The sequence below is a fragment of the Dufourea novaeangliae genome, unplaced genomic scaffold (assembly GCF_001272555.1).
Source record: "Dufourea novaeangliae isolate 0120121106 unplaced genomic scaffold, ASM127255v1 scaffold125, whole genome shotgun sequence".
In the NCBI taxonomy this organism is placed as follows: domain Eukaryota; kingdom Metazoa; phylum Arthropoda; class Insecta; order Hymenoptera; family Halictidae; genus Dufourea; species Dufourea novaeangliae.
This window is the reverse complement of record NW_015374020.1, coordinates 30,228-44,568: the sequence shown is the minus strand read 5'-3', so window position 1 is coordinate 44,568 and position 14,341 is coordinate 30,228. Positions and strand designations below refer to the sequence as shown.

At 38.2% G+C, this 14,341-nt stretch overlaps 1 protein-coding gene across 1 annotated transcript; it reads left to right on the top strand.

Moving 5' to 3' along the window:
• The first annotated feature begins 734 nt into the window (after window positions 1-734).
• LOC107188911 (arrestin domain-containing protein 2-like) lies at window positions 735-13,214 on the top strand. The gene is made up of 9 exons (XM_015577307.1): window positions 735-746; window positions 6,413-6,546; window positions 6,607-6,722; window positions 8,778-8,897; window positions 8,987-9,219; window positions 9,326-9,499; window positions 10,773-10,946; window positions 12,076-12,322; window positions 13,054-13,214. Exons 1-9 carry the CDS (start codon window positions 735-737, stop codon window positions 13,212-13,214), a joined length of 1,371 nt encoding a protein of 456 aa, XP_015432793.1.
• Window positions 13,215-14,341: the final 1,127 nt, after the last annotated feature.

Here is a 14,341-nt window from a genome sequence, read left to right as displayed (position 1 = left end):
TTCAGTTTTAACAAACTTCTCTTTTGGACGCATCCGAAAACTAGAAAAATTCTTTCCACTATTCTTACCATATTTCAAGCAGACAGCTCTATATCACGAGCCGAAAAACGTCTGTATTTCATCACGCTACATTTACCCCTTGAAGATGACCACCACAGCGTCGTATTACGAACACACAGGTGTAAAAAGTAGGTGTTCCCTCCCCGGGAAACATTCGCAACCCTGAACTTTCCAAAATGGTTCGAAGATGGCACCTGTAAATTTAATGAAAGAAACGATTACGGCCGAAAGATGAGAGATGTTGCTTTTGGGTAAGCGGACCACCGCGACTCTACGTGGATATTCGGCAGATATTACGAGCAAGGGAGCAACGTCGAGGAACCTAAACGAGTCTGAAGTGCCCACTTCTCTCCTACTCAGGGCTCGTTTCACAACGCGAGCATAACCAAGTGTTTTCCACGATGCTTCCTGACCGACTTTCCGCCGTGTTCCCCTGTGGACACAGAGTGATGTAAGTACATGGACAGTCCCCTAAATACCCAACTACATACTGCTACCGGTAAAATGATGTATCGCCTGTGGGACTACTACAATATCCGTGCAACATCGTATGCGGTTTCTGCTTCGCACGAAACCTTATTTCAACCACCCGTCTGTGTTCCATATTTAGTTACTTGCAATGTTACGTGACAGATTTAAATCGCAGAGCTTGACAGTGTCCCAATTTATTAGAAATGGAGGAACAGGTAAGTGACGTGACAGTGTCATGAAATTCAGCAATTACTGTGGCAACCTGATAGCTTAACGACGCGTCTATACTAAACTACGCTGCGGGTGGGACCAAGAAGACTCATACCCCCGATCTTTAGTTTAATCAGGTAATGCAGTTCACCGGATATCAAGGCAGTCGATATACCGTGGAATATTGCTGACATCCACCCAACACGTTCTGGCATCGGTGATGTATTATTAATTACACCAACATGGTGCTATTAGACCGAGACAATAGCTGTAATCTCCATGTACTGAGATAATAGCATATTCCGAAACGTATAGGGCGTTGTTCAAGGAACAATGATACGCATTGTATGGTATTCAGCGAATAATTTGATGAACATGCGTTTAAAGAGGAAACTGTATAATGGATACTCGCTACGTCCACTAGGTAGAAATTCAAAGATTGACGTACGTAATTTTGAGGACGGTTTTGCCTGTGCATGCATTACACCAATATGCATTCGACAAAAACCTACTAGGGTGAGTCATAAGTTTATTGTCTGATTGATATTGATTGATTCTTTTACTTAAGAAATATTAGTTATGCATCGTGCATACAGTCCCTGGTCATATTAATGGGACCATTTGAAAATTTTATAGAAAAACAAACTTATTTTCAGTATTGCCAGTGCACAAAAAACTATTGCCTCTACTTTCACAAAATATGTTGCCATAATAATAAAAAAACATTTTGGCATCAAATAATAACAATTACGCTTCAGAAAACTAGTGTTAGTTAGATTTTGTTTAATGTAGACTAACAAGGGATGTTCTCAAAGTGATAGGCACCGATTTTTCTGTAACTTTGATCAATTGTTTATGAGTTTATATTTGATACCTACAGGTTTTTGATACTATTCAATACGGTATCATAATTTGCGAGCTGGAATCGATAGGATTGATATGGTATCAGTCCGATCACTAACTGTAGCAAACCCCCAAATATTATTTTATGTCATAGAAAGTTATCCATATTTTCTACCATTGCACTACGATCGATACTGATATTCGAATTGGTCAACCGATTCGACCCTAATTTCCCTGAACGATTCGATACATCAAAGACGCCTTCGGCGACGAATTAACAAGCCAGGAAGATTTCAGACGGATTCCACCTAGGTGGCACTTAGGCGCAATTTCCAGACGATCGCTACAGCCGGGCTGCTGCAACGCTTTATCTCCGTCTAACGAAGCTGCGGTCCGAGATTGCGGCACGTGGAACATCAGGAACTCGTTAGTGCGTGAAGCATCCAGGTATTCCGGAAACTAACTCCATTTACCAGTGGTACCGCGAATCCTCGTGGCGGAGCGAAGTGGAAGGCCCGGTCGAATTAGAACGTTTCGTCCCTTCGAAACGTAATTTACGTTTCCAGCTGAACGCATTGATTTGCGGCCGTTCCGCTGGGATGACGATCCCCGGGCTGAAAGTAATCGCGACAACCGCGCGCCGATCCGACGCGGAAATTTCCGGCTTTTCGGGACCGATCCGATCGACGAGGTCGTTTTGCGGGGCGAAGTGAACGAATTGCCTTCGAATTAATTCGTCGCGATAATTGCTTCCTGTCATCAGCCGTGAATCACGTTGTTAAAATATAAATCTTGCCGCTATTTTTTACGTGGAAATTTGAATACTAATGCGTTGGATACAGTACCAATGGTTAAGTCAATGAATATGTTTCTAATATATCGTATTTAGAGGTCTAGAAAATATCTTCTAAAACCTCTCCTGAATTGATACATGACTATATCCTACCAATTATATTGGATATGATCATTAACTGTATCATGGCAGGATAATTGAGTGTGATGCTTATACCGAGTGTATCCTGATAATTATGTCGATATAGATTAATATCAAATCACATTGAGATGATATACTCAATACCTCCTATTGAATCATCAGTGAGCCTAGGCATATACAGCAATTATGCATATGATAGAATAAAGTCAGAGCTAGCCTCTCCATGACATGAAATAAAATTGATTAAAAATCGACTTACACGATTACTGCATGCAGCGTTTCATATAATGCACCAAAATAAACGATTCTCGCGGCCCAATAAAATCATTGCACCGCATTCCTAACTAATCATCCGAACTGTATTAATCAAGCCGATCAGACGCTGGTGTGAAGATGTTTATTCGATCGTCGCGGAGGCTTGTAACAGGATACGACCCAGTTTTCTTTCGTCGCCCCGCAATTAAACGGCAATTGTAGCAAGTCACAGCTCGGTCGGTGATATCTTATCTGTAGGAATTATTGAGGATTCTCGGCGGTCCACGTAACCGGTTCGATTTTCTTACAGGGTGCACGGTGCACCTGTATCGTTCGATTCCTCTTTCTTATCGGGATAGAATGCTTCTTGAGCGCATGGCTGGCGGCCACGCGCGCACACGGACGCTGATTTATGACCTCGGACGGGGACACGAGGTCCTTTGGGATAGGAGGAACGGCAAAACAAGAAACACGAGTAAGGGTAATAATAGTTTCTTGCAGTTCCACGGGCGCTGGACATAGAGAGAGAGAGAGAGAGAGAGAGAGAGAGAGAGAGAGAGAGAGAAAGAGGAAGGGTAATCCCGGTGTCCCCATAAATTCCAATGATAATAATTACCGCCCCTCTTCACCCGCCTCTTTCTGCGGGAGGACCATATTACACTGGCCGAAATTTTTATAAAGTCATCTTTATTTTCATAGATATTTTCAAAATACCACTAATTTTATTGCTCCATCTTATCTGTTTTTTTATTTGCATTTTAAAAAATGAAGGTTACACTAAGTACTAATAATTACGATATAGAAATAGTGAAAAACAATTGTTAACTACCAACTTTACTTATGTAAAAACTGAATGACTTTATAGAAATTTTGCAATTTCTTTTCTGTTGAACTATATTTTTGTTTTTTTTTTTGTTAAATAAATGTAATATTTATTTTTTGAAACCGATGTGTTTACGCTTTCTTTAATTAATCCTAAAATGCTACCAGACACAAATTTTTCATTAAATAAGTATATTCATAAAGTTATCATTAAATTGTAGGACGAGGCTCTAAAATTTCAAGGGAGTACCGTAACTATTCAGCTAATACACTCTAAAGTACATCATCGATCATTTAATCATTATTCTGGCAATTAAAAGGTAAACTACTTAACACATATTTTATTTTAACAATTGGTACACAAAATGTTTAAGGACATTAGCTTTGCTATTTGAACGTAGATACTTCTTACACAAGTTACATTAACGCCTTTATCGATAAGAGCACTTTGACCATTCCTGTTGACATTAATGATACGCGACAGGGCTTTCACCCTTTGGTCCGGGATATCTATTGCGACGGGACGACGGGAGTGCACATTATTAGCAGGGATTAATATTAGGTTTCCCCGTATCAGTTGATAACGGAGATTTGAGAGGATTCGCATAGAAAATGTGTTATCTGCAATTTTTTCAAAATCCTCCTCCCTGAAAAAAATTTTTTGATTCTTTTCAAGTGACTGGAATATCATTATAACTATATTCATTTCATCGCAATATAATTACAATAATATTCAAATAGATTCAAAAGAAAAATTTTTAATTCGTCGATTAATTTAGTTAACCACCTAATACTTGATCCCATCGCTACTCGACGCAGTAACGTGAATCGAAACCGCTGGCTATGGCGGACAGTTTCAAACGTCGTGTCAATTGGTACGTGACGAGTTAAGCACGATACACTAAGAAAAATGGCCGAAAGGATCAGCACCGTAGTAAATTCACCTCGTTACGCACGAATTGCCCCCGTAACTTCCCCGTGTTCCTTCTTGCGCGCTCGCTCCTTATGTATCGAGCCAGGTAAGTATCTCTGTGTAACACGGTAACCAGATATTGCGGAGAATTAATTGCCATACGCTTTCGACCGGTATCTCCGTAATACGAACGACTTTAATTAGCGATCTCATGCTCACGCCGAGTTCTTTCTCGCCCCGGTTAGTAAATCACCGGGGCTTCTTGTCTTAGACGTAATAAGAAAATTTTCTCAATAATTCAGGGTGTAACAAAAATGGTGGAGGGACCGGGAATGAGAGACTCGTGAGGTGATTTGAAACAAGTTTCTCCATAGCAAAAAGGTTATTCGAAGCTGTGCTAAGGAAAAACTTGTTTCAAATCACCTTATGAGTCTCCCATTTCTGGGTCCTCCAACATTTTTGTGTTACACCCCATATAGGGGGGACTATCGGTGGATGGGTAACCGGTCCGAGCCTATGGACGACGAAGTCAGGCTACGATGTAACCGGTGTACTCGTATACATGGTGAATAACTATTGCAGTTTCTACCTGGCCTCGTACCACCACCACCACCACCGTTCAAGAAGCTGCGGTGAATTAATATACACGGTGATCCGAACCTTGGATTCTATATCGAATTACAAGCTTGTTCGTTGATTTAATGCCGGTGCCAAGTTCAGGTGTTCTATGTAGTGGGCAATCCATTTGGTGTCAGTGATCAGTATCACTAAAACAAAGCTTTTAATAATGTTTCATACTATTTATGAATTGTTATTAACTTATGTTTTGTTCAATTTGGATTTTTTTGATACCAATAATTCGAAGAAATTATGACTGAAAGAAAATACGTAATATTTTATACAAATATTATTTTTATTGAGGTAGAAACTTACGTTCTATGGATTTATGATAGATTCAACTATCAAACAAGAACAAGATAATTACAAAGATAAAAGAACTTTTGCTGTTAGATGGATACATTCTCGAAAATAATATTCAGGAATTGTTTAACAAACCTTCGTTCCTGTTTACGAACAATGTTTCTGTTTATTTTCTTTAATTTTCCTATTCTTCAACATCCAAGAAATAACTATATCCAAGAAAATATTTTTGTCTATTTGAAAGAAATAATCCAGAGGTCGGAAAGGGTTAAATTTCTCGATAATAAATCGTTGAACGTATAAAAGGTCGTCGACCCGTAATCTAAGAGAATTATCACCCTTCTGTGACGAGCCGGGGAGTCTTGGAGCCGTACCGCCGCATCACCGACGACACAAAAGTGCCAGCGATGCGGCAAAATTTAAACACTGCAAGTCACTTCAGGTGATCATCAATTGGTCGATACGGGTGCCCTTATTACGCTGCCTGTCCTTAATTCGGTGTTACGCCACTGCGGCGTGCAGCAACCTGTGAGGAAGAGTTTCCCTAACCCCCCACCCACTCCCACCCCCTTCTTACGAGAGTCCTTCGATTATCCGGGCCAGAGGAGCTGAAAGAGCAAAGGTTGTTCTCCAGCACGGCCGACAGAATGTCGCCGCCGATATTGGCGAACCGATTGACGCATGCGTCGCCGCCGCCCGAGGACTCCCCGCAATTTTGGAATCTTGTCAACAAACATCTCACTACGTCCCTAACCCGTTAGCTGGCCGAGAGGTGCGCCCGTGAATCCCGCCCTCGAGATTTTTCCAGACCGCTGTCGGAAGTGCTCTGACGCGTTACCTCCGGTATTGTTCTGCGACAGGTGGAGCAAAAAGACGAGGCGTGTGCCTTGGGAATATTATCGTATCCGGTGAATAAAAAGTGACAACGTTCGTGATAGGCTCACATTGAAAGGAACACACGTGCGATTTGTTTGTAACGACAGTGCTTGGAAAGTTCCCTAAGTATAAGCCTTGATGAGCTGCAAGTAGCTAAGACATCCGTAGACACGTGCGACACTATGGATGACGAGATAGACTGTGCAACCGACCAATCGATAATCGAGTCGCTATCTAAAAGGTATCAATCAAGTCTCCAGGTGAATTCGTGTAAATAATTGTTACGTTTGTTTGCGATCAGCATTGGCTTCCAGCGTATCGATATCGTCCTCGATCATCGTCAACAGGTGTATTACAGCGGGCAGCAGGTTTCGGGGCATATTTACTTGGACATTACCGAACCGGTCCACGCTCTGGGTAAGTTTCTTATAAATTTTCGTTGAAACTTTCGGAATAATATCTTGAAACACTTCGTACGCCATATGGAAGTGTGTGAAAGTTTGAGACTACCAGATGATCGAGAGCTAACGACAGGAAATAGTTCGCTGCAGATGTTCTTCGCGTAGATAATTTGTGATTAATACGTGATCACTGATGCAACTGTTGAATAAATTCGTCATGGTGCGGCATAACTGGTTTTAAGTCTCGCTGGTTGTGCTACGCTATTACGACTTCCGATAAATCGAAACCGGCTGTCGATAGACGCGGCGACAGAGAAATCGTGCCTTGTCACGACGAGGCACACCGAGCAACTTTATATTTATTCTCGCTATGTTTACCCCTGTTCGCAATCACAAAAATTTTCTCTGCTACCCGGAGTCGAACGCGTGCCAAACGTGCCATCGATCGGGTTACATAACGGGTGACCTAAAACACATCGGTGTCGCTATATGTATACACCGGACGATGCGCCACATGATTCTGGTACTGCAGGAACGCTTGCGGAACAGATAGCAGAGGAAAGTGAAAATTGGATTCGCCGGTACCCCTGAGAATTCGTAGCGACTTAACGGTTGTACACGGTATACCTTTACTTAAGTTTATTATCGCGAATGGTATAGTTTGTTGAATATATTATATACATATAAATCTTGCACGTGTACTTTGATTAGCCTTATTTTTTTTTTAGATTATTGTGGTACTTGAGTAAATTTTCGTTTCAGTAGGTAATACTTGGCTAGTATTATGGACTGTAACGATGAAATGAGAATCAGCTTGGGTGGTCATTGTCGAAACATTTCTCAGGTACAATGTAAAAGTGTTGAAATGTTCCATTTGTTCCTAGATCAAGAGATTTAACATCGGATGATCAAATCGGCAGAGCCCTAGATAAGAATTTACCTTCATGAGTCTTGTCCAACCGACACTTGAGTTTTCAATACATGAATATATTACTACTGCTTTCTACTTTTTTTAATCTGTTTATATTCAAGTTGTTTACTTATAATTTTGTAGAAGATGTTGAATTTGTGAAAACCATGATTCGAAATTATAAATAATAGAATGACAATTTACTGCAATTACGGCTAAATTGAACAGTGAGAACTCTTTTTCATTATAGACCAGGTTGATCTTCTTTTCGATTCGACAGTAGCATACATGCTGATTACAAATTCTTGGTAATTTTAATGAATGATTTACAAAGGTGTGTAAATTATTAAACTTATGTTATGAATACACAAAACATAACTCTTTTTACATATGACATTTTTTTATAATACTGGTACGCTGATTTGATATTTTTATGTAATATACTTTTAATTCACCGAAATAACAAAAACATACTAATGTTAAGATAAATATTGAAATACTTAATATAACAATTCATTATTTCTTATAACAAAATAATTTTCTTTGGGAAAAGTGGAAGAAAGAACAAAATTAACTTGTTATATGAGATTTGCCAACAAGTAATCCACTATGGGAGCTAGTAAATTGATAACATAATTTAAGTTCAGAACGTTTTCTACTCACTTATTTTGTTAAGAATAGTGAGAAGAAACAGCACAGACGTTTAATATGCTTGAAAATAGTTTTAAATATAGTAACATAGAATATTAATAAATATATAATATTCACATAAAATTCATACAAAATGTAGTAATATTATATAGAATATTAATATTACAGTGAATATAGAATTGAACAAAAGAATAGTATATTACTTATTGGTACACATACTATTTCTTCATTACCACTTATAACATCTAACTCAAACAAACATCCAACTGATCAATTAGCACACGTTGATAATTTCTTTTACTACAATTTCCCGACATTTCCATGAAAATCTGGCAACTCGCGAAAGAACTACATACATTGTCTCCAATAATTTGCACACCTGTAATCTCCAGGATCTCTAATCCAATGTTTGAACGTCCCCCTCTATTAAAATTAGCTGCCCCCGTATACCGTACCATTTTCCAATTATTTCATATCCCCGTTTTGTAAGTGCGACCTTTCTGCATGCAGGAATTAGACTTAAGTACAAGGGGGAAGCACAGGTGTATTTCACCGATCGATCGGCCGGGATCCGACGTAAGTTTTCGGCGTTCGAGAACTACCTGTACGTGCAGACTTATCTCGCGGGCGGTAAGTAGAACGCGGGCCCGACGGGGTCCGGATCGTTAACACGAGAAAAAAACCGGATGTCAGGATTAACGGATTCTCATCACGGCTAGATGGTAAAGAAAAGTCGATGATAACCGGCGGCGTCTACCCGTTCAGCCTGACGCTTCCAGAAAACCTGCCATGCAGCTTCGAGGGCCGATATGGGCGAGTACGGTACTCGATTAGAGCATTGTTGGACGTAACGACCATTTATCGGTTTTCCACCAATATTATTCCATTCACGGTGGCTCCTATTCTTGACCTTAATCGAGATCCTCTTTCTCCCAACTGGTGGTGGCCAAATGTGTTATCGAATTAATGCCTCTGCCGTTTACGCTTTTCCTGAACAGCTGACGACACCTAGCTACGATTACCTTTAAAGAAAAACTGTGTTGAACGATCCTTTTCAGTTACCAATACACGTTCAACAGTCGAAGGTGTACATCGGGCAGACAGAACCGCTAAGTATATCCATGTGTCTTCCGGTTCATGGTTACGTTCCAGGACAAACGATACCGATACAGATTATCCTGACAAATCCGGCAACGGTCGTGGTTAAGAAAATCAGAATTATTTTTAAAAAAGTAACCTCTTCCTTATTTTTGTGTAATTAGAATGTATTTGTAGTGGTGCCAACTGAAAGCTCTTGCGTAGGTAATTTCTGAATTGTAATGGATTGTAATGGAGTCGTGTTCAAACTGAATTGTTTTAATCGTTAAAATACGTAGTTTTCATTCGGTTCAACCATATCATCTAAACTTCTCATTAAGTTATAAATGTTCTTTTTGTTAAATTCAATTGTATCAGTAAAATAATGAAGGGAACATTTCTTAGAATTGTATTTTATATTTTGAGAATGTCTTTTCGTAATGTTTAAAGTCCATTTCAGTTTATCGTGGTTTCTTTTTTATCGAATTTCAACACTTTAACATTAGAACTACCAGAACAAAATGTATACTAAATTAAATTGTGTAATACATCAATATCTATAGTATATGTATATATAGTGATTCCTCGATGAATGAGCAACGGCGTTATTCCCACCACTGAGGGAGTCCCACTTTAAAACTAATCAAAACAGAGTAAACAGAAGTTAAGCAGGTAAGAAGCTAAGCTCGGATTCGGGCAAAAGAACGAAATTATGAGGGGCTGAAAACCTTTCCACCTTGCCATGAATACTCCGAAGTGGACCCCAGTAAGTACGTCGCACTCATCGAGACATTACTGTAATACAGTGTAGCGTAATATAGTGTGATGTAAAATATATAACTTACAAGTCGCTTTAAATACCCACGAAAACACTTCAATAATTTCAATAATTGTAGAATAATAAATCTAAAATCCGTAATTGTATCGGATTTGATAGTTCTAGTGTTAAATAAAGAATTTTGGACTACTCTTTCTCCTACATATACGCCATATGGTATGCAAATGATCGTTACCATTATTAATTCGTTCCATACCATATTCAGAATATGCTTAATTTTAATACATCACAGTATCTTAAAGCTGAATCCATTTATACATGTCACTTTTTTATTTTGTACTGAGAAATATGTGACTAAGGAAAAAAGCCAAAAACTTTTGGTTGGACATCTAGTGGTTTATGTAGTTTTATATCTGGTGTGTCTCAGAATGTTTTATATCTTGCTTTATTTAAAATTACAGTAATTTTAGATAATAGTGGTGTATTGGAAAACAAATACTCTTGATTTATTAGAATTTTGTTTCAGTAGACTATTATTGTTATGTGTCGATGCGTATTGCGGTAAAACTTTCTGGGTCATGCTGCTGATATATTTCTTTTATCGATTTCCTATTCTACCATCGCCTATCCTAAACAGTGAATTTCCTTAGGTGGTGACCTACCATTCCACGGAAAAGTCGCGTAAGCATAAAGAGATCGTAGTAGAAATAGAACAGCCACTTAATAGAGAATCCAACACGCACGACGTCACGTTCGACGTTCCTGCAGTACCACCCACGGGGATGATCCACTGCAACATCATCGACGTTCTGTACACCCTTAAAGTGAGACTGTCTGAAGTTTAATAGCGCACTGTACGACAATAAGAGCACATTCTACTAGAACTAATGCTATTTAATCGGTCATTTTTTATATGATTTTCTTTTTAAATATATAGTTATATTTTATATTAAAAATAACAATTTCGTGGTTGATAGCGTATTTGTACTATGTCTGTTTAAGTCTAAAACTGATATAGTACACTGAGCCTTCATGTAAGCAACAAATAATATACAATGTACAATACTTTTTTTATTACGAATAATTAAGAACATATTTTATAAAACAGTCTAATCTTATTTTTATCCTTGTTGCAGAGATTATTATTATTACGTTAACTCTTCGCACAGAGTACTTTGCTCCGGTTTTACTATTATATGTTACTATTATTATTACTATATACTTCAGGTTTTAATTGCCGGACTTTTTATTTAAACTATATTGATTGATTTGAACTATAAAAATGGACTAGCTTTTGGTCACAGAAATGAGTTTGATGATTTACTGCACACTATTCGGTAGTGTTTCTTATCGGAGAATGTAATTTAGACATTTGTTTCTAAAGAAACAATGTCGAAACTATGTATACATATACATCGGCTATATTTGCATATACATAATATACTACTGAAATCTTTAAAGGACATATCTATATCATGAACGTACCCATGTTTCCTCGTTTTAGTGTTCCGTTTTACTTATACATTAAATACTGGCTGGATTAAAGTAAGTAATTTTATTAGTTCACGAAAAGAGCAAAATATTCTGTTAAAACCACTAAATGGAAGATAAGGAAAGAAAAAAGTATATACCGTGAGGGACAAAAGTATTCCTACTTATACAATTATACTAACATTATAGACCAAAATTTGTGATAACAAATTTAAAAAAAGAACAAAAGTTAACAATAATACTTTGTAACTTATAACAATTAAATTTTGCAGAATTTTATAGTTAATATAATCTTTATATTAAATGAATAGTTCGTGCATTCTTTCAAAGAATTCGAAGTTTTATAATTCTATCAAATATTTACCTATCCTCTAATTATTTCGAGTGGTACGATGTATATACATATTTATTGTCCATGTGCATTATGCATGTAAATTAAACACAAAATATTCTTCCCCAAAGGTCGAGTCTTGTGTAGACGTGAGCGAGTGGTACTACAGAATGTTTCAAAAGAATTTGAAGCTTCGAACAAATATAGTGGTTGGCACGGTACCACTCCAAAATTACGAGGTCCCGCAAAAAACGGTGGACACGACGGAAGCTTTTTCAGTTCATCCACCGTGTACAACGACCACCGAGGAACACGCCAACAACGCGTCACCGTTGAAAAACATCGAGAGGGAGGAGACTGCGAAGCCACGTTTGTCTTGTACGTACACGTACGCGTTACAGAATATACGATTGCTACATGTTAATTACAAATATACATACGGAAAGTACTTGGCGACAGTTTCGAGTATTCTCGCGGAAAATGTAAATGTACTCCTGGTCAGTCGTTAGAAAGCTTCGCCACTTGGAATTCAGAGTTTTGATAGAATTCTAACAATATTAGGTTGTATTAACACTTGAAATATCTGTTCATTAATGGACTATGCGTTTAGAAACGAATTTTTTCTGTAAAATAGAAAGATGCGATATTACTCGTTATTATGGTTTTTTGATCGTTCTTACTAGACTGTGGAAATTCATGCAAAATTAAATTTTATAAAGTATTATACAAAGACAGAATTAAAATCAGAAATTCTTTTTTATCTATTGAAAATATAACATGACCTGTGTACTGGAGTATTACTTGATCAATTTAAAAGTGAAACAGCCGCTGGGCGGGGTTAATGCAATTAATATTCGTACCGTGATAAAGGGTGCTAAATTCTATGAAAAGTCCACGCAAAAAAAATCACAATTGATTAATTCTTTCGTTCGAACGCTTCGGTGCCTGTAATCGCCAATGTACATATTATTATTAAGAACGGACGAGAGAACCAAATGCTCCATTTGATAAAAATAACATCGGCAAGTTTTGTTCCCGGCGAACGCATTCATTTAAAGGGGTTGTTCCATTCGTGCCGGTAAAAATAAACTTTATATTTCTTCCAGCAGTGCCGCTCTACGAGAAAAGTCAGATATATCGATCCTCGAAACCGGACAGAGACGATCCCACGGGAGATGATGGCGACAGCGACGGCGAGGTCAAACCATATTCGCCTATGTATCGCGTGTACACCTTCAAATCCTCCCGAAAGAAGGATAATTATAATTAGACGGTTGACCATGAAATTGAAGAAACAAAAGAAGGAAATTCCGCTTAATTATTCGTTCGAATGTTAATATTTGTTAGCGATGTCTGCACCAGGATCAACACGAGGGGGTTGAAAATATTACGTAAAAGGGATTGAAAACGTAATACCGTCGCTTCTGAAGATTTTATACAGTGTGAGAAAAGAAGTATTCATACACCACATGATTTTTACCATAGATTGACAGTACTGTTTTCATTGTGACACTAGGTTAAAAATTATTTCCCCCAAGTTGTACCTTAATAAAAAGATAAAATTTTTCTGGTGTAATTGAAACTAAATCATTTTTAACGCAATACGATAGTGACATTGTCGAATGGTAATTGTAATTCACTGGTTGTAGAAATATTTTTTTTTTCTCTCATTGTACTGTTTCATGCTTACCAACAGGCGTGCATTGATAAAAAAAACGGGAGACTCAGTTCGTAGGTTCCCCTCGTTAATCCATGTTTAATTAAAGGAAAAATAATGCAACAATTTATTGACCAATGCTTGAAGATTATTTAAAAAATTCAACTTCACTTCCGGTCAATTAAAAGAGACCGCAAACTGCGAATAAAGAATAAAAAAGAATGTCACGCGGATGAAACCACGTTTCCCCCAAACTGCATTATTTCACGAAGTCATGTGTACTCGATTAAATTTCACGTTCATTATCCTCACATAGCGCGGCAATGCCCCTATTCAAGGTAAAATACGAATGTTAAGGAATGGAACACAAGTGGACGAAAAATACCTGAACACTGAAAGGAACGTTTCAGGATTCGTGCAATTTACACCGATCATTAAAGTACACCGTCTGGCCGTTTCGTAATCTTCCCGACATATGTACGGCCGGGCGATCTCGTTCACGTCGCACGCTTGAATTAATGACGTCGTTAATGCGCGATTCAACAATAATGTGCATCGATCGTCATGAAAACGCAATTACAGAGAGTGGCGGTCGGGGTGAACCAGGTGGCAAATATAATCGGCGAGCCCCCGATCCGGGCGAAGAACGCAAAGGAAAGATTACATCTGTGCATTGGCCCCGTGGCTGATAAATATAAATTCTAGATTCGATTTCCCTTTATTGATAAATTGCGGAACGG

What these genes read in the sequence shown, in the direction of transcription:
- LOC107188911 (XM_015577307.1), top strand. An exon ending in GCAGACTTATCTCGCGGGCG is followed by an intron (nt 8,898 to 8,986) that starts GTAAGTAGAACG and finishes CATCACGGCTAG; the next exon opens with ATGGTAAAGAAAAGTCGATG. An exon ending in CCAACTGGTGGTGGCCAAAT is followed by an intron (nt 9,220 to 9,325) that starts GTGTTATCGAAT and finishes GATCCTTTTCAG; the next exon opens with TTACCAATACACGTTCAACA.